The sequence below is a fragment of the Leuciscus leuciscus genome, assembly GCF_965113295.1.
Source record: "Leuciscus leuciscus genome assembly, chromosome: 8".
NCBI lineage: Eukaryota > Metazoa > Chordata > Actinopteri > Cypriniformes > Leuciscidae > Leuciscus > Leuciscus leuciscus.
In genome coordinates, this window is record NC_138732.1 from 5,733,479 (window position 1) to 5,760,445 (window position 26,967).

Sequence of the window (26,967 nt, forward strand, 5' to 3'; positions counted from 1 at the left end):
GACACTCACCACATGTGACAGAGTGATTGTGAAGGGCGCAAGGTCACAGCTAACTCACATCTTCCCTGATGACAGATCAAGCACTCTAAACACGATTTGTCAGTGTTCATTATTAAACTGACAGAATGAATGAAACGCTTTTCGGTCTTCTTGATGATGCTTAAAATAACATTGCTACAGTGTATAATGCAGTTCACAATTGTTTAACAGAAAGCACAAATAAACTATTATCAATGTGAGACATATTAGACTAGAAATATTTTACACATTTACAGACCTAACAGGTAATCAGTGAATGTACATATGTGACCCTGGATCACAAAACCAGTCACGAGTCGCACAGGTATATTTGTGGCAATAGCCAACAATACATTGTATGGTTCAAAATTATCGATTTGTCTTTTCTGCCAAAAATCATTAGGCTATTAAGTAAAGATCATGTTCCATGAAGATATTTTGTAAATTTCCTACCGTAAATATATAAAGCATTTATTTTTGTGAGTGAATGCTGCACAATCGCCAACATAAATGAACAACTTTAAAGGAGATTTTCTCAATGTTTCGATTTTTTTGCACCCTCAGATTCCAGATTTTCAAATAGTTGTATCTCGGCCAAATATTGTCCTATCATAACAAACCTTACATCAATGGAAAACGTATTTATTCCGCATATGACCCAACAAATGACCCATGTGACTGGTTTTGTGGTCCAGGGTCACATTTATAAAAATTAAAAATGCCCTGAAAATGTAATACATTTTTATAAATAATTTTCACAGATCCCCCAAGGGTCTTCGGACCTGATCAGTGAGCTTTAAATAAAATTAACGCACAGAACAAAACCTCTTTCATAGCTCTTGCACTCAAGATTGATCATAGAGAAAATAATATTTCATCACATCCTGCTGAATCCACAGGCAGGACAATGACTTAAAGGGATAGTTCACTTTGAAATTAAGTTTCAAAGTGAAACTTGCACGAGCTTACCTCAAGGGCATCCAAGATGTAGGTGTCTTTTTTTCCGCAGTAGTTTCAATTTTGATATTTTTAGGTCTTGTCCGTTCTTGTCTGTCAGTCATATAATGCAGGTCTGTGGTCACTGTCTCAAAGAGCATGCACAGAGTCCAAATTAAAACAATTCCCCGTCGTCCAAATTAAACAATTCCCCGTCGTCCAAATTAAACAATTCCCCATCGTAAGTACACATTGATGGCCTAAGACACGAAACGAGCGGTTTGTGTGAGAAAACGAACAGTATTTATATCATTTTTACCACTTATACACAGCTGCGTCCGAGTGATCTGATCTGACGTGTGCGCAGACTGGTGCATATATATATACACTAGATGTCGCCTTAAAGACATTCGTTCCAATGAACTGCCTTAGACAAGGCGACATCTAGTGTATATATCTATGCACCAGTCTGCGTACACGTTAGATCAGATCACTTGGACATGGCTGTGTATAAGTGGTAAAAATGATATAAATACTGTTCGTTTTCTCACACAAACCGCTCGTTTCGTGTCTTAGGCCATCAATGTGTACTTACGATGGGGAATTGTTTAATTTGGACGATGGGGAATTGTTTTAATTTGGACTCTGTGCATGCTCTTTGAGACAGTGACCATAGACCTGCATTATATGACTGACAGACAAGAACGGGTTGACCTAAAAATATCAAAATTGAAACTACTGCGGAAAAAAAGACACCTACATCTTGGATGCCCTTGAGGTAAGCTAAAACATACCAAAAATTAATTTCAAAGTGAACTATCCCTTTAATCACACTGTCAACCTCCGCTACAAGCCCACATTTACAGCCAACGCTCTGATTACCTTTAGTAAAGGTCACTGACCATCAAACGCACTGGCAATCTCAATGCAAGTACCATCAAACACATACACATAATAAGCCATTATAGGTTTATCATCTGTATGTATATGATAATTATTAGGGAAAATAGAGAGAGAGAAGTATGAGGTGGCATTTAGGACAAAATGTTGCACAAATATTAAACAAATGACAAAATTACATTTTGTTTAAATAACTTAATCACACTAAACAACTCTTCCGGAAAAGATAAATATTCGATTAAACAGTCTATGAACAAATAATTGGTGCATACAGAATTTGACTGATGTGCGGTTACAGGTGTGTGTGTGTGTGTGTGTGTGTGTGTGTGTGTGTTGTGTGTGTGTGTGTGTGTGTGTGTGTGTGTGTGTGTGTGTGTGTGTGTGTGTGTGTGTGTGTGTGTGTGTGTGTGTGTGTGTGTGTGTGTGTGTGTGTGTGTGTGTGTGTGTGTGTGGTACAGATAAACCCTACGTTATGAGGACAAAATGTCCCCCCAAAGATGGCAATGTCCGAAATCCTTGAGGGGACATTTTTTTGGTCACCATGAGGGAAAGAGCTCAAGAATCAGGCTAAATTATGTTTTTCGAAAATGTAAAAATGCAGAAAGTTTTCTGCAATGGGTACGTTTAGGGGTAGGGTTAGTGTAAGGGGTAACACACACATAATAGGAGAGTAGAGCTAGTTTAGGTCATCACAATGAATATTGCAATGAGAACAATAGCTTATAATCCGTTTGTAATGTGTTCATTAGGACATGTTGACACTTGATTGGATTGAAAACTGAAAAGTTTTACAAATGTGCAATCATGTAGAAATGGCCTAATGACGCATGGAACGAGCTGTTGTTGTTGTTATTGTTGTTATTACAGTGTCATAAATGACTATAAATGATTCTCCTTCCACTCATGGTCTGTGAAGTGGTGCACGACAACATTGTTGCACAAGTCCTTGCTTTAGGCTCTCATGCATCTTAACAGTGGAAAACCATGTATGCATACAGTGTGTACAAGTCAAAAGATCAAATCTGATTTGAAGCTTATGACACAATCAAACACATTAACCGATCACTTTATTAGGCGTTCATGTAAAAACTATGTTCAGATTCAGATTTCAAAAGGTGTCTATGAAAACAGCAGAAAGAGATAAATTGAAAATGGAATGAAGCAAAGTGAAAAAGGATGAAGATAATGGACAAATGCAAATCTGACACTGATTCAGAACCTAAGCTAATCTGAATGTCTTTCACGGCTGACACACACAGCTCTCTTTCAGAGGGAGCAGCTGCAGAAGGATGTGGCTGGAATCACTATCAGGTCTAATGAACACACACACACACACACACACACACACACACACACACACACACACACACACACACACACACACACACACACACACACACACACACACACACACACACACACACACACACGTGTCTAGAGAGCAGCAGACACACACAGAAAAACCATGCTAATTCCATGCACCTGCATGCCAACCACCATCATTTTCAAAACTAGAAACAACCAGGAAATGTGGAGCTATAATGATGAAAAGTATAATATATAACCAGGCCAATACAGACAAAACAACAGCTCTGCAGAATTATGCAGAGTTAAAACACTATAATTCACAAAGATATTTTGGCTAATTCTGATGATAGCTTCAGTGACCAGTAAGCTGTGTTTAACCCAGTTTACCACCTTTAAAATTCATATAGTAGAATTCCAAAAAATTCACACTATTTAAGTGCAAAAATCACAAAAACAGCCATTAAATTCCACCAGAACTGCATATAGTCTGCATATGAGACAGCCTTTTAAAATTTAAACAAATAATGTACATTATTGACTATTAACCAAAATTAAACATAGTAAATGTAGAAATAGTCAGCCAATAAATACTAAAAAGACATAGGCTATAGCCGCATCATAAATACATTATACAATCAGATTTGTGGATATGTATTCTGCCTCTTATTTATAGAATAGCTATTAAATGCAAAACAAACAGAACAATTATACTAAATTAGGAATTCTACTAAATAAATAAAGAGATGCACCATACAGCTTGCAAGGTTATCCAAACAAACCCTCTTTTTTAAAAAAAAGGAGGGAGAGAGAGAAAAAGAGAGAGAATTCAGCCATTTTTAAGCTACAGTCAGTGAACAGACTAAATTATTCACATCGTGCTGGCCTACATCTTCCAGGCAAATGTCTCTGTGTGTGTGTGTGTGTGTGTGTGTGTGTGTGTGTGTGTGTGTGTGTGTGTGTGTGTGTGTGTGTGTGTGTGTGTGTGTGTGTGTGTGTGTGTGTGTGTGTGTGTGTGTGTGTGTGTGTGTGTGTGTGTGTGTGTGTGTGTGTTCATGTGTGAGGGATGCAAGGATGCTGTTCGGACTCAAACACGCTCTCAAATTCACAGCGACATTAAAAGCTTCTGTGGACTCTGATGTGACGATCCCCAAAAGAACAACTCTTACTGGAAAATTCGCTCTGCTAAAATTAAAATAACAGAAACACTGGCTGGAAAACTACAGAGCAGATTGTCAGATTTATCTGTATTGTAAACCTGTGTATAGAACATTGCATAGATTTCACTCTGTAATTATGCCTTCACACAAGATTTGTCATATTTCGAATAAACAAAAGTCTTTTTTTTAATAGATATTATAAAAAACTAAAGTTTTTTTTTTATATATATATAGATATTATAGATTTATAAAATGTAACACTTTACAATAAGGTTTCATTAAAATGTTAACAAATAAGACCATATTGTAAAGCGTTACCTATAAAACCATACATACCAGAGCCTGTGCATACAGTACATGCATGTGTCCTCCAAAAAATAACCAAACATGTAGTTCATTATGAAATGAAACATTCGCTGCCGTAATCCTTCTGTTCATTGTATCACTTAGCCACTGGAATCCTAAAAATCCACTAATAAAAGTTATGCATGTTTATACACATTTCTTTTTTAGATAAATCCCAATGCGGTATGCATTTTTCAATGCTCAGTTTGTACACAATGTGAGGTGAACACAATGATCTATGAGTGCATGTAACATGGATGAGACACTGCCCTGATGTCTCTGCTGCTAAAATCACTCTCTCTCTCTCACACAGGCCTGTATTTGAAGTGTAAGTATGAGTCACTGTCCAAATGTCTTTGCCACTCAAAAAGCACACTATCATACAGTACATACACACATTAGTATACCCATGACCACACAAACAGCACTGTGAAGATCATTACTGGAAGCCATTTTTTTTTTCCAGCTGCATGCAGCATCTAAGTATAACACTGGACAAGCACCAAATGAGAGTAAAATGGCTTTGGCGAGTAAATTATTGCTGGACATTTGGCTTGTTATTTTATTGGGATAATATTAACCACTCTCGCTTTCCCTCCACCTTCATTGTGCTTTAAGAATTCACAGTACGCGTCTAAATCTAGGTGTTAGCACTCATGCATGCACATACATGTTCACAAGCAGACAAATCACATGAAGCATGCAGAGAATCAATGTGGTTTCTTGGTATTTGCTGCAAACCCCCTCATTCAGGGCAATATTCAAGGTTAGCTTAAAATAAATAAATACATAATGGCGGGATCCTGAATGGAAGTGAATGTGGGAGATGGTTCAATATACTGAATAAAATGCTTTTGTGTGGAAACAGCTTGTCTCATAATAAATTGACAGCCTGTTCGCTAATCTTCAACATGTTTGGCGTGGCATTTTCAGTGAACTATATTTGGTGTTTCTTAAAAAAAATAGACAATGATACAGACTGTGAGGTTCCCATCTCCTCCTTTAAATAAAAGAAACTCTTATTGTTCTATGAATATTTTCAAAATGGCTGCTGTCTCTGCAGCACACACACACACACACACACACACACATATATGAACCTGCTCTTAGTCTTAACACACACACACATACACACAGTGGAGATGAGTCACTGTTCTTCCTCCTCCTCCATGCTTTTACGTCAAGCCTTTCTCTCATGCTGAAAAGATCAAAATGCATCACTGAGCTTAAAAAGATAACATTAAAATGTATTTTCTGGTTGCCAAAAATAAAATAAAAAATACTGCTGAACATTTGCAACATTGCATCTCAACCAATAATGAACTACTAAACGCCACACTCTTAGAAGAAAATATTCTATATAGAATCGTAAAGGGTTCTGTTCGGCACATCACCTAGAACCTTTCCCAGCATGGGATCCTTTTATGGAATTAGTTAGATAATTAAATACATTTTGTAAAAAATAAATAAAAATAAATAAAAATTATTATTAAATTATGTGAATTAAACAGCTTATAAACATACTTTACCACAAAAAACAAAAAAAAAAAAACAAACATTAAACATGAAAGTATTATGCAGTCATTCACTATCAGGATGAAACATTCCTTCTTATATAGAATCTTTTTGGCATTAAGAGTTCTTTCAAATTGAGTCTTCAGGAGAAGCTAGAAGTGTAACAAAATGCTGACTTGCAAAAAAAAAAAAAAAAAAAAAATACATTTAAAATAATATATATATATATATATATATCAGTGGCGGCTGCTGGTCTTTCAAAGAGGGGAAGCTCATTTTCGGCCTACATCATAAAAATTATTCAGTTATTTATACGTAAATTCTACGTTCCTTTTCAAGAAAATGCTCTGTGAAAACTTTATGTAATAATATAATAAAGGTATAAATAATAATATAATAAAGTATAATAATAATGCTACTAATAATACAATATTTTTTTATTATTTTAATTATTATTTTTTGAATTATTACTAATAACAATAATATAAAAAATATATTAAGTAATAATATAATAAAGGTATACATGTATAATTGTGTGAAATATATTATGAAAATTGGCTAGCAATTTCGACAAGCAAATACCAAGAAATAGTTTGCAGCAGTTTGTCTTTGAAAAATCCGCGATGGGACAGCCGAACAGCTTCAGCATCAGCGACTTTTTATTGTATGAAATCGCTGTCAATCAAAAGGAGACGCAGCCTTTCGACAGACCCTCCAATCATCACGCGGAAGCCCGGAGTCCAGACCAGCCCACTCCCCGTTCACCCCCAGAGAAGCTGAGCTTCCATGGGCGGGATCGCAGCATTTATCCAATGACCGTCTAGTTTCGAAGCGCTGAAAAAAAAACTGTTCGAAGCAGCCCCATTGAAGTCAATGGAAGCTGGGCTTCAACAGGGAAATGCACTGTGACGCTACGGGAATGTATGAGAAGGAAATCGAGTCAGCCGACCTATGTAACTGATTCTGAACGAACTCGTCTTTGAGATGAACGTTTTCAAACGCATTTTTAGTCAATAAAATGTTAATACAATAGTACATATTTGACCATTCATTTTTTGACATTATAGGGGAAGCCGAGCTTCCCTTGCAGTCTTAAAGAAATCGCCACTGATATAATATATATCAGTGTCTTTAATATATATATGTATGTATATATTATTTCTCACGTGACTAAATATCACCCAGAATGCACAGCAGTGCAGAGGCCACAAGGGAGACATGACCTAACAGCTAAAGACTCCAGAGACCATCTATAAATACGCCTAGAAACATGGACACCATGAGAGACACGCTGTTCCCTGCAGCGTGGTTTTACCCCAATTTAGTTTTAAGTTAAACATTATAATACACACTCTGCAAAAAAATCGTTTTGTTTTCTTAGTACTTTTATAATACTTAGTATTTTTGTTTTCCATTACAATATATATAAAAAAAAAAAGTTAAATCAAGAATCAATTATTTTTAAGAGTTAATTTCTTCAATTCTTTTTAAATTAATTGATCAAAAAGTGAGATTATGTTAAAGATTATGAGATTATGTAAAAAGATGTTCAAAAAATATGTTAAAAATCTGCCCATGGGGCAACAAAAAACAATCTTGTTTTCCCTTTGAATTAAGTTTAAATTTACACCACTGATAGATTTTTTTTTCTTCTTGTCTTAAACATTCACTTTTTGTTTCTCAAGTAGGCTATATGTTTTTTGTGTGTGTTTGTGACTGTGTTTTTTTTATTATTTTTTTATTTTTTTGCAGGGCGAAAAAAAAAAAATCCTACATTTATTGTCTGGAATACAAGATAAAGACCTTCTAAAAATAGTGTTCATATCCCTGACTCCACCCACATCCCACACACAGCTTTGCTTTCCGCCTAAGCAATTCCTCGTGGGCTTTATAGCGCTCCAGCAATCACAAACTGTAGCTTTGAAACTGTGTCAGAATCATCTATGTTACAATCATCAGGCTATGTTTGGAATAGCATGCTATTCTCTTTCTGCAGTACACAGTAGTAGACCTAAACTGTAAACAGGATGTGATTTTGATTATGCTATCTCTATATGCATTCAATATCTGGATGAACTGCAACATTTTTCATGAATGTTTATAAAATGAGAGCACACAGCTTTTTTTTCTTTTTTTTATCCCACAATACAATGTACGAATAGAACAAATAGACCAGAAGTGATATCAGCTCCAATGTTTTTATTTGCAACTGCAAAAAAAGTCACCATGAAATCAAAATTGACAATTATAATTTTGCTGCATTTTATTATAAATGATTTATCCGTGCACATCATTATTGACATTTTTATTTAATTCATGTGCCTCATAATCTTTAATCAAAATAACGTCCCCTCCCTCTTGCAGCAACATCTCTTCTCCGATGATGTGCTTACTGGTGTGAGGGCGGGGCAATCTGTCACTCACATGAGATCCACCAATAGCAAACCACAACCATCCAAACAATTCTCCACAGACAAAATCAAGCCCCGCCCTTACATTTGTTCTTGTAGAAGCATTTTCACTCGAGATACGCCAAAATAGGTAAGAAAAAACTATTGCAACTTTCGTTGCATGCTGACTTCCACATCTCTATTTATACATGTCTATTTGATCACACTCTGCCCAACAAGGTAACACTTTATAATAACGTTCAGTTGTAAGTCATTTATAAGTGGTTAGTTAATGATGAACTAATCATTTACAGAACATTCATAAATGATTAGCAAGTGATATCGTAACATTTTATGTATGTTTTGTAAATTCTGTTACAAGTCATTTACAAGTGATTAGTAACTGATTAACTAATTATTTATGAAACATGCAAAAAAAAATAAAGTTCATATCAGTTCATGTTAATTATTGTATTTTGTAGATTCAGTTATAAGTCATTTACAGTTGATCATTTACAAAACATGAATATGCGTTTCATAAATGTTTAATAAATAATGTTTTTTTTTTTTTTAGCAATTAGAGGGTGCAGAAAGTGTTGCAAATGCCTTGAATACACGTACAGATAATTTGTAACAGGTAAGTGTAACACATTTACAAGTGATGAATAGTTTACACTTTAGATTAGGGGATGCAGAAAGTGTTGTAAATTATTTCTTCATGCGTTTACACATCATCTATAACAGGTGTTGAACACTGTAGTGTGTACTGCAGTGTAAGTGCTGACTGGTGAGGGTGTAGACAGCTGTCTTCTCTGAAACACATGGAGTCTTTAACCACTGTGCACCTGATGTGAGCAAAACATACAAAAAAAAAATGTAACAATTTATTAAACATTTATGAAACGCATAGTCATGTTTTGTAAATGATTAGTTAATCATTAACTAATCAATTGTAAATGACTTATAACTGAATCTACAAAACAATAATGAACATATCACTTATTCATAATTTATGAACGCATAGTCATGTTTCATAAATGATTAGTTAATCATTTACTAATCACTTGTAAATTACTTGTAACGAAATTTACAAAACATACATAAAATGTTAGTATATATCACTGGCTGATTAGTTCATCATTAACTAACCACTTATTAATGACTTACAACTGAACGTTATTATAAAGTGTTGCCCAACTTTTTTCTCATATAATAACTGGGCACCACTCTCAGACTTAAACATGCAATTTGATGAGATCATGTGACAATGTAACATATAAAAAGCATCTGACAAACACTCTTGCAGAAAAAAAAAAACTATAGTTTTCGAAGAATATACTATATAACGTATGCAAATAAATGAACAAAGACAGACATTATAGACCAAAGCATCCCATAATAATATTCACAGTAACACCATTAAACTGAACACTTCTTAAGATGACATGACAGTTTCTATGACCATTAGGAGACAGAGAGTTTAGAAGATTAGCACAGACTTAAAGTCAAAGATTATATAAAAGAGAGAGAGAGAGAGAGAGAGAGAGAGCCAGCTGCATACTGAGATATAGAGGACAGAGCTACTTATAACCGCATGAACCAAAAGCAGAACTGATGTGACCCACTAAAGTACTGAACCACTGCAGAATGGACCTGACCTTCTCTCACACACGTGCATTCACAGAACTGCCCGGCCTGCACGTAATGTTATGCCTTTATTGCCACAGTTTTGCCTTTTCTGCTCAGGTTTTGTATATAGTACATGTCCTGCTCTACTAACCAGAACTATCAACTATTTCCAGAAAATAAACAACTTTTGATTTGTGATGCTTTCTTCATTCAGAGCTATAACAACACACGTCAGTGCACAGACCTGACCTTCCACTACACAGATATTAAAATTACACTGCATCCAGTTCTGCCACTGAGAGTAAAATGCCATCTCAAACCTGGTTGAGCTGTCATAATTAATGTGGTTCTGAAATAATAATCATTCTACATTAAAAACTCCAAAATATATACCTATCACAGTGAACAAATGCTGGTTCATTTCTAAAGAAATATATTACATACAGTCAAAGCAACACAGCAAAATGTATCAATAAGCATATACCATATCATTTACAGGTTTTTCTTGCATTAATGAATTGTTCACAATACGACCAGGAATATGCATTAAGAAGAAAATAACACAGAGCAGAGCAGAACTCATGACACCAAACCCTAGATCCAAATAAAACCACACCAAATGGAATGTGCATCAAACAAACTATAAAACTGTTCACTTTAAATACTAGCATAAAGTCTCAAATATATGTAAAAGATGTTTCCAATGCAACTGGGATCAGTAAACAAAGATAGTGTTCTATCTCTGCTGTTACCATAGCAACTGGGGTGGGTAAAAAAGGAGAAATGTATGACAAAGATTATTTTAGAAAATTAACATGTTTATGAAATTTTATATTGTGAAATTAATTTCACAGTTATATTGTACAGCTTGGATGCCAAACCTTTGAAAAAATCAGCATTTATTTTAAATCTGAATGTTTGAAAAACAGAGATCGACTGAATAGACTTATACTGTTATAAAATCCAAGGTTTTTATTCAGACACTGAACAAAGACATTTCTAAAAGTGGATGCTGCAGAAATCTAATGAGCTGCTGAGCAGTACCCTTGCTGGATTGGTCTATGATCAGTGTGTGTGTGTGTGTGTGTGTGTGTGTGTGTGTGTGTGTGTGTGTGTGTGTGTGTGTGTGTGTGTGTGTGTGTGTGTGTGTGTGTGTGTGTGTGTGTGTGTGTGTGTGTGTGTGTGTGTGTGTGTGTGTGTGTGTGTGTGTGTGTGTGTGTGTGTGTGTGTGTGTGTGTGTGTGTGTGTGCTGGACCACACTCAATATTCTGCTGATCTCTGCAATACCCGACTGGACCTGCAGTTCAGTGTTCTCTGCACAGCAGGACTGTGGATTTCATCATCCACACAGAAAGCAACTAAAAACATCATCACAACAGTCTATTTAAAAAGAAAATTGAGACAAATTGCTATGTATTATATTTGCATTTAATCATTTACCAAATGTTTTCTCCAAAGTGACTTACACATGCAAGACATTTGACTAATTCATCAAAAATAAGTCTACAATATTAGTAATGATACAAAGAAATAGTGTTTCCAGAAGTGTAACTGGAAAATTACAGGGTAAAAACTATTTTCCATAAGGCAATAGGATGTACTTTTAAGATAGAACGACAGATAGATGATGGATAGATAGATAGATAGATAGATAGATAGATAGATAGATAGATAGATAGATAGATAGATAGATAGATAGATAGATAGATAGATAGATAGATAGATAGATAGATAGATAGATAGATAGATAGACAGACAGATGATAGACAGATAGATAGACAGACAGACAGACAGACAGATAGATAGATGATAGATAGATGATAGATAGATAGATAGATAGATAGATAGATAGATAGATAGATAGATAGATAGATAGATAGATAGATAGATAGATAGATAGATAGATAGATAGACAGATGATAGATAGACAGACAGATGACAGACAGACAGACAGACAGACAGACAGACAGACAGATAGATAGATAGATAGATAGATAGATAGATAGATAGATAGATAGATAGATAGATAGATAGATAGATAGATAGATAGACAGATGATAGATAGACAGACAGATGACAGACAGACAGACAGACAGATAGATAGATAGATAGATAGACAGATAGATAGATAGATAGACTACAACTCCACATGAAATGAGGAATAAGGCGACTGAGGGAAGATAGTAAAGGAAAATAACGGAGATGAAAGATGAAAGCACTGTGCGTGGGGAAACGCTGTGTTCAGACACGTGGAATAAGGCCAATCCTGTCTGCCTGATGGACTAAAATATGCTTGAGTAACAGCCTGAGGTGCTCTGCACATAAACACACACACTCTCAAAACAATCCAGTCATCTGAATGTTACCATCATAAGAGCAACCTCATTAATATGACGTTTATTTACACAGAAACAGGCAGAGTATTGACAATCCGCTAAACCCCAGACACGCACGACAGCACAACCCACACCGAGAGAACACGCAACCGAGACTGCCTCCCACAATCACACACATGACTCTGTGTGTCCTCTTCACAGGGGGCTGAATCTGTTGACACCATCTGCTGACTATATTACAGCATCAACTTCTCCATCGAAATCAATTTCATCTAAACCCAATTCTCTTAAAACTCAGCAAGCTGACCAACAAATATATGCCATGTTGTTTATCTCTCTATCTCCGTCTGTCTTCCTTTTCATAGTTCCCAATGCAGTTTATTCTACTCCCCTTTTCTCAGGGTAACGGGTGTATTACTATGAATACCAGACAGAGAATGAATGGGAATCAGAATGTTCAGTGTGATAGAATGTTAACGACTACATTTGTCATCACGTCTGCAAGCATGTGACAACTGCAGATAAACAACAGTAACAAATGCAGCTGAAGCCAGGAACAATTGTGTGTGTGTGTGTGTGTGTGTGTGTGTGTGTGTGTGTGTGTGTGTGTGTGTGTGTGTGTGTGTGTGTGTGTGTGTGTGTGTGTGTGTGTGTGTGTGTGTGTGTGTGTGTGTGTGTGTGTGTGTGTGAGTGTGAGTGTGAGAGAGAGAGAGAGAGAGAGAGAGAGAGAGAGAGAGACTTCCTCCTTTACGGCATAAGATAAAATTGAATACTTTGGAAAACATTCAAACTTAATTCCACAATCTTTTTATTTTAAAAGATATAGATAAAGATAAAAGATACAATATTTTACAGCAAAACCTGTATTCACCTAACAACATCAATTCATCATATATATATATATATATATACACACACACACACACTACTGGTCAAAAGTTTTAGATAGGTAAGATTTTTTATGTTTTTAAAATAAGTCTCTTCTGCTCACCAAGAAGTGAAAATCAAATTTTGATCTATTTGATAAAATAATAATAATAATAATATTGTGAAATATTATGACTATTTAAAATGACTGTTTTCTATTTTAATATATTTTAAAATGTAATTTATTCCTCAGAAGAAAGCTGAATTTTCAACATCATTACTACAGTCTTCAGTGTCACATGATCCTTCAGAAATCATTCTAATATGCTGATTTTATGCTCAAAAAACATTAATTATTATTTTCAATGTTGAAAACAGTTGTGTACAATTTTTCTATTATTATTTGATGAATAGAAAGTTCAAAAGAACACCATTTATTTAAAATAGAATATTTTCTAACATTATAAATGTCTTTACTGTAACTTTTGATCAGTTTAACTCATCCTTGATGAATAAAAGTATAGATTTATTTTATTTATTTTTCCCAAAAATAAAAATAAAATTCTTACTGACCCCAAACTTTTGAACGGTAGTGTTTAATGTTACAAAAGCTTTAGATTTCAGATAAATGCTGTTGTTTTGAACTTTCTATTCATCATAGCATCATGAAATAAAAATGTAAATAACTGTTTTCAACATTGATAATAATCATAAATGTTTCTTGAACATCAAATCATCATATTAGAATGATTTCTGAAGGATCATGTGACACTGAAGACTGGAGTAATGATGCTGAAAATTCAGCTTTGATCACAGGAATAAATTACACTTAACTATATATTCAGATAGAAAACAGCTGTTTTAAATTGCAATAATATTTCACAATAGGACTGTTTTTGTTTGTATTTTTAATCAAATAAATGCAGCCTTGGTGAGCAGAAGATACTTATTTTAAAAACATTTAAAATCTTAGCGATCTAAAACTTTTGACCGTAGTGTGTATATATATATATATATAGATAGATAGATAGATAGATAGATAGATAGATAGATAGATAGATAGATAGATAGATAGATAGATAGATAGATAGATAGATAGATAGATAGATAGATAACACATAAAGGAATGCATACATGTGTTCAATCCTTGGGTTCTAAAACTCTCATAATCTCATATTATATAGGTTCAAATTCCTTCTGCCTTTTATATTAGAGATTGGAATCTCTTTCCATGACAAGAAAAACTATTGCAGATGTTTATTTTGCAGGGATCAGACTGTGTGTAACAGGGTGATAAGAGGACAGTAAGGTGGCCTAACACAAAGTAAAGAAACACAAAAGCCATCACAGATCACAATTTTTGAGATAATCTCAATCTAGAATCTCTCCTCCTGCGATCTGGTATCACTAGAGTATTCCTATTACTGCCTGGTGCTATTGTAGAGCCGATGCTCATTCTGGGTTCAACTAAAATGCACACTTTGTCTCCAGATCTGTACTGGATGCTGTGACACAGAGTCCCGTCATAATTTGTGTCCTGTAAATACTTGGACGAATAGTCTGTAGATTTAGAGCACTGCATTACAATCAACACGATGATGCTGATGACAAAAAGCACTGAAACCGAGCCCAAAGTGATGACCAGATAAAACGTCACGTTGTTTTTCTCCTCGTCTTTTACTGTGTTTTTAACATCAGAAGCTGCAAAAGCCTCTTTGGGCTCCACAACTTTGACAATCACAGTCGCTGTTGCTGAGAGTGAAACGTTCCCATTGTCTTTGACCAGTATGAGCAGTTTATGCTGGGCCTCGTCTGTTTCTGTGAATGAGCGAAGGGTTCTTATCTGTCCTGTATAGCGGTCCAAACTAAAGGGACTGTGGTCACTAACTTTATGCAGTGAAAACAATAACCAGCCGTTGTATCCTATATCTGCATCATAGGCTCTGACTTTAGTCACCAAATGACCGTTGCTCACATTCCGGGGAATCTCTTCCACACCCTCAGCAGAACCGTTAGCGCTGACTGGATATAAGAACACTGGAACGTTGTCGTTCTGATCCAGAATAAACACGTTCACTGTCACGTTACTGCTCAGAGACGGACTTCCAGAGTCTGTAGCGAGCACGTGCAACTGGAAAGTATTAAAAGTTTCAAAATCAAAACTTTTTAGTGCATAAATCTCTCCATTTTCAGAGTGAATATTAATGAAAGTTGCATATTTGTTTTCATCTCCAGAGTCTCTCCATATGTTGTAGTTCACAACAGCATTTTCATCCACATCCCGATCAGAAGCAGACACAGAAAACAAAGATTTCCCTGGAGTATTGTTTTCCATTACATAAAAAACATAGGGCGAAAGAGAAAATACTGGACTATTGTCATTTACATCTGATACCCGCACAGTTACAGTTTTAACCGAAGACAGAGGTGGCTGCCCAGCATCTTTGGCTACTAATGTGATGTCATAGTGAGGTACAGTTTCTCTATCAAGAGATGAGGCTGTTACCAGTGCGTAAATGTTATCTTGGGATGATGCCGTTAGCCTGAAAGGCATGTCTTCAGTAATGTAGCACAACACCTTCCCATTTACATCAGAGTCCAAATCACTGACGCTGATCAAAGCCACAGTGGTTCCAATTTTAGAGTCTTCACGCACTGCGCTTGAAAACGATGTCACTTCTATCTCAGGCACATTGTCATTCACATCAATAATTTTTAATGTAATACTCTTATCTGATGTGAGAGGAACAGGTCCTTTATCTGATGCTTGGATATCTATTTCAAAGTTATTCATCTCTTCGAAATCTATCAAGCCAATCACAATCATTTCCCCAGTACTGGAGTTTAAATCAAAAAGTTGTATTATCCTATTGTCTATATCCTTTCCAAATGAATAAAACACTTCTCCATTTGAACCATCATCCATGTCAGTGGCATTAACCTGTATTACAGTTGTGCCTACAGGTGCATTTTCTTTAAGCGTCACAGAGTAAACTTCCTGTGTGAAAACCGGCATATTGTCATTAACATCCAAAACGTCAACTATTATCTCCATTGTTCCAGACTTTGGGGGTCGCCCTCCATCAAAAGCAGTAAGATGCACCTTGTGTCTCCGACTGGTTTCTCTATCCAAAGGCTTTTGAAGAACTAAAAAGGGCATTTTTAGATCTTCTCCGCGATCTTCAACCTCTATGCGGAAATTATCATTATGACTAAGTTCATATTGTTGAACAGAGTTCGTGCCGCCATCGGGATCGCGCGCCGCCTGTAACTGATACCGAGCTCCAGGTAGGGCAGATTCCGATATTTCCAAGCGTTTTTCTTTCTCCGGGAATGTCGGGGCATGATCATTAACGTCCACGATTTCAATCGACACGTAGTGAATCTCTAACGGGTTTTCCAGCGCAATTTTTAGGTCGATGATGCACGAGCTGCTTCTCTCGCAAACCACCTCGCGATCTAGGCCTATTTCTCCATTTACGCTTAAAATCCCGTCATTCTGATTCAGCGTGAACAGCGAGTCGCCTGAGGTTGAAACGATTTGAAATCCTCTCTCCTTTAACGTTCTGGGATCGAGACCTAAATCCTTCGCAAGGTTTCCGATCACAGCACCATCTTTTTCCTCCTCGGAAAGAGAATATCGTACTTGTGCGCAGATTCCTCTCCAAAACAGCATTCCCAATGACATGAATGTAAGACTGAGGCGCCAAGACGAACGCACACTTTGTTGCATTTTGCAGGATATTAAAACGGCGTTTAAAGATGTTCCACTCACATACAATTTGGACCCATAACAAAGATAAGCACTGACCATAAAACTCCTTGTTATATCCTTAGTAAGAAGGAATGAAAGGCATTCTTAAATATGGAATTATTTAATGAACAAAAGTAGTAGCAAAATAGAACAGCGCAGATAGCAACGGTTCAGACTCTCTTCTTCTTATTCGGGTTGCGAACCAACTTTAAAGGTGCATACCGCCACCTACTGTGATGGAGTGTGAAAGTAATGAACTAAATACTCCTATATCCTATTATATAACCCACTATTCTTAATAAATCTCATGATTGCATTTCTTTTTCAGACTCTCTTATTCTTCTGTTCTCAATATACCATATCACGAACCTCTACCGCCAGCTACTGGCCAATATGCACAGAAGAACACAACATATTCCCCCATCACTAAAAGCAAACTGTCTACACCGATATTCAAGAACAAAAGGGAAACACAATAACAAAGTTACAAAATTACCAAAGCATTCACTTGGTTATGTAACATAACTACTTATATCAATTAGACTAAAGAACAAAAATAAGTTATAAGAATGTAGTATTCATATTAAAATTAACAACAAGGTGACTTAATGAATTACTCATCCTTTATATTCACCCAATGCAAGGTGACTAAGTAACACAGTCTTCCAGCCAACGAGGAGGTCGTCTCACACAGGTAGAAACCCTTTGAAGAGCTTCAGGAGCCTGAGGAGCTTGGGGCGCCGGAGGAAGAGGAGGACGAAACTGAAATGACAAGTCCACAGCATCCATGTCAGTAGTCTCCGAAACAGGTGCAACAGAACGAGCCAGGTGAGAAGCATGCCAGTTCTTCCCGTCTGATAACAGGTAAGTACACGCACCCAGTTTACGCACAATTTGACGTGGGTTGGTAAATCTTGGATGCGCTTTCGGAACGTGAGTTGGAATGCACACACGCACCCAATCTCCCACTTTGAAATCAGGAGTGCGAGCTACACGTCTGGAGTCAGTGTATGCTTTCATTTTCTTTTGTTTCAAAGAAACTCGCTGAAGAAGCGCTGGAGCATCCTGACGTGTGGTGAGAGGAGAAAGGAGACAGTGACAAGTAAGCAGCCAAGTACAGGAATCGGAGCACGAGAATACGTCACCAGTTTCAATGAAGGAGGCAGCAGAGCATCTTTCTTGAAGTGTGTATCATACACAATTTTTGGCAATATAGAAACAGATGACCCAGAATCCACGGTAAGCTCGATAGGCACAGACGTAGTTGCGGTCGCAATGAGAGCAGTGCACCGAATTTTATCAGTTAGTGAGTCATGCATATAAAGGATCTGAACTTCAGGCAAGTCAATTTCACGCACTGAGCAAGCTTGTCCTGAATGACACACCTGCGAATAATGTCCCATCTTTTGACAGTTATTACACTGTGCCGATGCCGATGTGGATCTGTTTCTTAGATCCACAACGATAGCATTCACGGGAGGACGAAGCAGGTGCAGTGGTTGACGAAGGCTTTGAAGAACGCATTGTAGACGGTGGCTTTAAAGGTGGTCTACGACGGAAACGTCCAGCTGCAGGTGGAGGCTTTGCATGTATCACTTGCACAGGAACTGAACGAGTATTCGATAATTATTTGACTTGTTCACCAGCAGCTTCTGTTTGGGTGGCTATAGTAATGGCTTTTTCCAGAGTCAATTCAGATTCCAAAAACAGTCTCTCACGAATCCGATGACTGGACACATTCTCCATCAGCTGATCACGCAACATGTCATCCAAAGTAGCTGCAAAGTCACAAGTAACCGCTAAGTCCCGTAGAGCAGCTACGTACTGAATTATAGTTTCTCCAAGTGCCTGAACACGTTTCCTGAAAGCATGGCGCTCAGCCACTATGTTCGGTCGAGGGGTAAAATGCGCTTTCAAGGCCGCAATCGCATCTTCCATCGTATCACCTTGATTCGGCAAGGAATAGAACAATCTTTGTCCTTCTGTCCCCAGACAATGTAGCAGAAGTGCTCGTTTGTACGGTGGCCGAGAGAGCTCAACGCGCTGCAACTGAAGAAAACACATGCAAATAGAAAAACACCTGCAAATTAAGAAAACATCTTCATCAGTTTCACAACACATGTGTGCTCCAAATACTCACAACACAACCAAATACAGAAACGCGCTGCAAAAGTTCACAACACAACCAAATACAGAAACGCGCTGCAAATAGGACAGAACACAACGGAAATGTTTCCGGGGAACCCAATAAGTGACGGACCCGGCTGGGACGTTTTTTATTGCTCGTGAGCATTACCTATGCCCTAACGTTACTCCCTTAAAAGGGCAGACGGCAGAGCCCTTGACGTGGGCACTTTGGAGGGAGCGGGGCACTTGTGTGCCATTATGTAGCCGTTTGGAACGGACTTGATGAAGGGAGCAACGAAAGCCAATGTAATTTCCTCATTATTTTCACCTGGGATGTTCCCATGACAACGCAGCGGCGTCTCATATTTGGACCTCTTATATAGCCTACTGTCTATGATTTGGACCCTTCATTCTAACATTTCTTATGAAACTTATTTTAACATAACATGAATGTGTACAATGTAACTGATGTATATATTAATATCTTTCCCTCATGTTCTTTTTCTCTCTATTTTTTTTATTTATTTATTTTAGTCTTCAGCTTGTTCTTTTCTGATTAGTATTCTTATGACATTGAACATATTACAAATGCATTTTGTATATTGTATACAAAGTTGTATGTCATAAACGTGTAATCTCTGTACGTTTTGCAACAAAAATAAAATAATAAATTCAATTCCATTAAAGTAGACAGCTCCGTAAGCACGTCCCAGTCGGGTCCGTCACTTATTGGGTTCCCCGGAAACATTTCCGTTGTGTTCTGTCCTATTTGCAGCGCGTTTCTGTATTTGGTTGTGTTGTGAACTTTTGCAGCGCGTTTCTGTATTTGGTTGTGTTGTGAGTATTTGGAGCACACATGTGTTGTGAAACTGATGAAGATGTTTTCTTAATTTGCAGGTGTTTTTCTATTTGCATGTGTTTTCTTCAGTTGCAGCGCGTTGAGCTCTCTCGGCCACCGTACGTTTGCGCTCGACCAGCCATGCATCTCCAGAAGCACCAACAACAAGCAAATAATTCTGGAACATCCGTAGCCACGTGTCGAAAGGAATAGTTGGTTCATCAGGACATGGCAAAAATGGCGTGGAAAAAGTAGAAACAGCTGCCATCTTCAAAAAGAAAAGTACCTCGTCGCCAATTTGTTATATCCTTAGTAAGAAGGAATGAAAGGCATTCTTAAATATGGAATTCTTTAATGAACAATAGAAGTAGCAAAATAGAACAGCGCAGATAGCAGCTGGTGCAACGCTTCAGACTCTCTTATTCTTCTGTTCTCAATATACCATATCACGAACCACCTCTACCGCCACCTACTGGCCAATATGCACAGAAGAACACAACACTCCTGTTGTATGTTAGAGAATCCTTACTATACAAGCGGCAACATTCTAATCTGAAAAATGAAGCCTACCCGGAAGTGCGAAAAACTGCAATACATCGAAAATCCGCTAGGGGCAGGTCCCAAAAGGGAGCAAATGTCCATACACCCCCATGTTAAAATGTCCGTTTTCACAGCATAAATTCATGTTTTTACAGGTTGGTCCCATGGACTTTTATTGTATTTTTCGATAGGTTCCGAGTGCCTGACAACTGTGAGGGGGGTGAATTTTTTTCTAACTCGTTAGTTTAGATCGTATTTAGATATAAAATGTATGACAAATAAGGGCGCGATTGACAGCTGACAACGAGCATAGGCTGCGCCGAGTGGAATTCCTGAAATTTGACGTCTCGGCCATGATCTGACACAACAAATCATACCTGTAAGTTATCCTTTCTGAACATTTGTATTGAAATATGGCGCCGCCCATACCCCCCATAAACGGCCTCAAAACCGTTCTTCAGAAGTCTATGGGTGACGTCACAGACGCTTTGTCCATATTTTTTTACAGTCTATGTTACTATATCAAGCTGGAAGCGCTTGGCGGGTGTGAAGGCAATGTCCACGGCGATCAGAACACACTGGCAGATAGAGCGAATGAAACGACCATAACACGATGATGCCACGTCAGGTCTGTATTTTTGGTGTGCACTGACACCGTGCGAATATATTTTCCACTGCCAACAAACGCAACTGAGAAATAAAACAATAGAAAGTTAGGCTAAATCGGAAAACACGTTTGTCTGGGGAAACGGTTAACTTTTTAAATAACATGTAAGATAATAAAAAAGAATAATAATTAATGCATATCTAACACAACCGATGTATCTCCAAATGGCGTAGAAAGTGATTACAATACTAGTTACTGCCAAAGCTTGTAAACTATTCTAGTTTTATATTTCATGCCAATCAAAACAGTCCACTTTTATATAGACCTACAATCAAGGGCAATATCTGCAAGTTAACTTGAGATCTTTTAAATAAGCAATCAATGGCATTAGTTCGTAATAAACAAACAAAGCAGCTGACTGCAGTTGTGCAATTCAAAAGCAATCTTAGTATGAGTGTCAAAACATAATGTGTAAAACTTATATGCCAACCATTCTCTGAGTAAAGACTTCGATAATCTTCAGTTATATATCCTACACTCCTGTGCAAAAAATAACAAAACAATAAAAAGTGCAAATCCCCAAATGGCTAAACACTAAGCTTTTAACTGTCTTAAGCACAAATAATTGTTCAGGAAATTAGCTATTTTTGTTTCAAATATTTTTATTAGAGCACATATTCACATCGTTATATTATCTACATCATACACAAGAGTATAATGTATATCCACATAGAAATGTGTGCAGTTAGGACATACTGTCCTCTTTTTGTTTTTAGAACATACAACAATAGTAAAAGAAGAACAGAATCGACAGATAGACATACAGAGTACATAAAAAAAAACAAAAAAACAACAACAATCCTAAATAATCCCTCTTCCCCACCCTACCCAGCCTTATCCTTCCGTCTAAATACTACCTTATTATAGTTAGAGGGAAACATTAATTTCCACTGCCAGGTGTGAGATAGTGAATGAGAGGTGACCACACTTTTTCAAAGTGTGGGAGTTTATCCTAAGAATATATTTTATTCTCTCTAAGTAGAGAGTGTTAGTAAGATCACTAAGCCGTATATTTGTGGTGGGTGTTTCTTTATTTTTCCAATGCATGAGAAGTAGCTTCTTTGCGGTGATGAGACTATAGGACAGGAGGCATTGTTGATATTTGTTTAACCTTTTAATATCGTCTGAAATTCCTCAAATAATAATGTGTGGATTAGGCTCCAATTGTATTTTAAGTATCCTAGAAATTAAACTGAAGATATTAAACCAAAAGATCTTAACCTTGGGACACAGGACGAAGCTGTGAAGCAACGTGTCTTCTGCAACAAAGCATCTGTCACATAGAGGGGATATCTCAGGGTATATTTTGTGTAACCTCTCCTTAGAATAGTGAAGACGATGTAGAATCTTAAAGTGAATTAGACAGTGCTTAGCATTATTAGAACATCGATGAGTATGTTCCAAACTCTTTTCCCATAGAGGGTCTGGGATCACAGTGCCCATTTCTTCCTCCCATTTTGTTTTTATTGAAGTGGAGATCACTGGACTGATAGACTGCAAAGTGTCATAAATATAAGATATCGATTTTTCTGAGCAAGACATGGGTCGGAGGCATCGATCAAGACAAGAGCCTGAGAAGGTCTCAAAATTTTGCAAATATTTTCTTACATAGTTTCTAATTTGCAAGTATCTAAAGAAACTACTACCCGGTATATTATATTTACTCTGTAATTGTGCAAAGGATGCAAAAATGCCATTAATGTATAACTCTCCTATTGTATGGATGCCTCTGTTCATCCAGAGATTAAAAGTATTATCAAGAATGGATGGAGGAAATGTAGGGTTTCCAGTGATAGGTAATGCATAAAATATGGGTTTCAACTTAAAATGTGACTTGATTTGTTTCCAAATACGCACTGTACTATGGATCATCACATTGCTATTGTACAAAGACTTCTCAATAGTGTAAGGTGCCAGAAGGATGGCACCTATAGAGTTAGGTTGAGGAAATTAGCTATTTTTAAGCAAATGCATGAAACAGCAGCCTTTGCTGTCTCAGAGAAAAAAAAAAGTATGGGAAGTTTTATACGGCCGGTTCAGTGATGAATCACAACGAAACACGAGTTGCATGACGATGCTCCAGAACGTTGTCTTAGAAAATCTGGTGAGAAATATAATAAATACATCTCTACCACAGTGAAGCACGGAGGAAGAGTGTCATTGTTAGCTGCTGGTATTGGTGAGCTATACTCACTCTGAAGAGTTATTTAATGCTTTAGAGTACAGGGGAATATTGCAGAATGGCTTGCTTCCTACAATTGAAAAGTTGTTATTAAAAGAGAAATGATCAAATGGCAACCAGATGGTGATCACAATGGTAACCACAAAAAAAATTCATAACAGAAACGCATCTAAATATCCAACATAACTGAAGATTAAGCATTACTAAGTATTTCCTTTACCCAATAACACTTTTCTTTCAACATTTACTCTTATGATCCAGTCCCATGCAAAGAATGCTATATGACCCAGAAATCCACTGTCCAGTTTCAGTTAATGTTAACAAAAATGATTTAAGTAGTTCCAACATGAAGGGAAATTATAACTATTTGTCTCAACATATTAATCTTTATCATCCTGATTAAGTTTAGATGTATTATTGTCCAAAAGAACACAACTTGCACCCAAAAAAAACATTCTTAACACAAAAAAACTCCAAGAATACATCCTGAGAAACCTTAATATTTCTTACCTCTCCAGAATCTCTCCTCCTGCGATCTGGTATCACTAGAGTATTCCTATTACTGCCTGGAGCTATTGTAGAGCCGATACTCATTCTGGGTCCAACTAACATGTACCGTTTGTCTCCAGATCTGTACTGGATGCTGTGACACAGAGTCCCGTCGTAATTTGTGTCCTGTAAATACTTGGACGAATAGTCTGTAGATTTAGAGCACTGCATTACAATCAACACGATGATGCTGATGACAAAAAGCACTGAAACCGAGCCCAAAGTGATGATCAGATAAAATGTCACGTCGTTTTCCTCCTCGTCTTTTACTGCGTGTTTAACATCAGAAGCTGCAAAAGCCTCTTTGGGCTCCACAACTTTGACAATCACAGTCGCTGTTGCTGAGAGTGAAACGTTCCCATTGTCTTTGACCAGTATGAGCAGTTTATGCTGGGCCTCGTCTGTTTCTGTGAATGAGCGAAGGGTTCTTATCTGTCCTGTATAGCGGTCCAAACTAAAGGGACTGTGGTCACTAACTTCCTGTAGTGAAAACAATAACCAGCCGTTGTATCCTATATCTGCGTCATAGGCTCTGACTTTAGTCACCAAATGACCTGCGTTCACATTCCGGGGAATCTCTTCCACACCCTCAGCAGAACCGTTAGCGCTGACTGGATATAAGATCACTGGAACGTTGTCGTTCTGATCCAGAATAAACACGTTCACTGTCACGTTACTGCTCAGAGACGGACTTCCAGAGTCTGTAGCGAGCACATGGAACTGGAACGTTTTGGAAGTTTCAAAATCAAAGCTCTTTAGTGCATAAATCTCCCCATTTTCAGAGTTAATGTTAATGAAAGATGTATATACGTTTTCTACACCACCTCTCCATATTTGATAGCTGATCACGCTGTTTTCATTTGTATCTTTATCAGAGGCAGACACAGAAAATAAAGATTTGCCAGGAGCATTATTCTCAATCACATAAAATGCATAAGGGGAAACAGAGAACACTGGACTATTATCATTTACATCAGATACCTGGACAGTTATAGATTTAACAGAAGACAATGGTGGTTGACCAGCGTCTTTGGCTTCTAATGTGATGTCATAGCGAGAAATTGTCTCTCTGTCAAGAGATGATGTTGTCACTAATGAGTATGTGTTTTCTTGAGATGACGGCATTAGTTTGAAAGGAATGTCCTCAGGTAATGAACAGGTGACTCTCCCGTTTATGCCAGAATCTAAATCAGATACGCTTATTAAAGCCACCGTTGTGCCAGCTTTAGAGTCTTCAGGAATGGCACTCGAGAATGACGTCACTTCTATCTGAGGTGCATTGTCATTTACATCAGCAATTTTTATAGTTATACTTTTATCTGTTGTTAGAGGAACAATTCCTTTGTCTGATGCCTGAATGTCAATCTGATATTTATCTTTAACCTCAAAATCCAAAAGACCTGTCACTATAATTTCTCCTGTGATTGGATTTACATCAAAAAGTTTACGCAACTTATAATTGACATTATGCCCTAATGAATAAACGATTTCGCCGTTCTGACCTTCATCCGGATCAGTTGCATTCACCCTTAAAATTGTTGTGCCTGCAGGTGCGTTTTCATTAAGTGTTACAGTGTACGTATCTTTAGTGAAAACGGGTGCATTATCGTTTATATCTAACACATCTATCGTTATCTCCATAGTTCCAGACTTTGGTGGTCTCCCTCCATCTAAAGCAGTTAACTGCAATTGTATGTGTTTTGTAACCTCTCGGTCAAGCGGCTTTTGTAAAATCAACGCAGGAACTTTGCCATCTTCATCACGATCTATAATTTCAATACGAAAATATTCGGTGTGGCTCAGTTTATAAGTCTGAACTGAATTACTGCCACTGTCTGGATCGCGCGCTGCCTGAAGTTGGAATCGCGCACCGGGAAGCACCGATTCGCCTATTTCTAAATGCTTCACCTGATCTGGGAATCTCGGAGCGTGGTCATTCACGTCTATTACATCAACAGTCACGTAATGAATCTCGAGAGGATTTTCTAAAGCGATTTTTAGATTGATTAAACACGGGGTGCTTCTCTCGCACACTTCCTCTCTATCTAATTTACCGTTCACATACAAGACACCGTCATTCTGATTTACACTGAACATGGACTCGCCTGAGGTCGAGACGATGCGAAATCCTCGCTCCTTTAGTGTTCTGTGATCAATACCCAAATCCTTCGCAACATTCCCCACAGCAGCTCCGTCCTTCTGCTCTTCAGAAATCGAGTAGCGTATTTGTGCCCAAACCGTTCTGCCAAAAACAAGCGATGCAACAACGAAGAGGATTTTCACATGCCTCTCAAGCCACTGATCATGTCTCCTTTGTCCCATTTTTTTTTTTTTTGCACTGTATTCCTTCCACAGCAATTTCACAACAGCGGTCCAAATATTAGTCCAGTAGCCACATGACAGATGACCGAAATACCAACGCTACGAAAGATATTACGAAGAAAACCGAAGGACAAAAGCACTGAGAAAGCCGCACCGCTGGTGAAAAAGAGATCGTGTACAAATCAAGTTGAGGGAAAAAAAACCGGGGAGGTACTCTGACGTTTTGAGTTCTACTCTAGGTTTACACTGACACCTCGCGCTTTTCCATTGCATTGCTATTCATTAAACTCAGCAAATTCATGAGATAAAATCATATTGAAGCTCTTGAAGTTCTTCTAATATAGGCTACCTAAAATATACATAGAAACAGAAAGTAGACAGCGTCGTATAATGCCGGATAGCAAGAGGCATCACAAATTCAACACCATGGACAGCGACGCACTCGCTATCGCGGGTTTTATTTACATAAATAATTTGTTCCGTCATTAGGGCATATCAAATATTCGAAATATATATATAATTCACATACAAATATGGCTATTAAAAAACACACACCTGAAATAGTTATATGTTACCATGTCCACACA

At 37.3% G+C, this 26,967-nt stretch overlaps 2 protein-coding genes across 4 annotated transcripts in view; both read right to left on the bottom strand.

Annotated features, from left to right (window-relative positions):
• LOC309503984 (protocadherin alpha-C2-like) overlaps nucleotides 1-26,528 on the bottom strand; it is a 116,761-nt gene extending 90,233 nt beyond the window's left edge. For 2 of the 3 annotated variants that reach the window (XM_082176875.1, XM_082176885.1), the window contains exon 1: nucleotides 24,020-26,528. In XM_082176875.1, coding sequence (XP_082033001.1) covers nucleotides 24,020-26,380 — 2,361 coding nt within the window. In that variant the 5' untranslated portion in view covers nucleotides 26,381-26,528. Of the gene's footprint in view, nucleotides 1-8,369; nucleotides 9,415-24,019 lie in introns of those variants that run through there. The other variant, XM_082176877.1, reaches the window with a different exon arrangement.
• Nucleotides 13,110-17,512, bottom strand: LOC309504007 (protocadherin alpha-8). Its single transcript, XM_082176960.1, has one exon. The coding sequence runs from the start codon at nucleotides 17,213-17,215 to the stop codon at nucleotides 14,753-14,755; it is 2,463 nt and encodes an 820-aa protein (XP_082033086.1). The 5' UTR covers nucleotides 17,216-17,512; the 3' UTR covers nucleotides 13,110-14,752.
• Nucleotides 26,529-26,967: the final 439 nt, after the last annotated feature.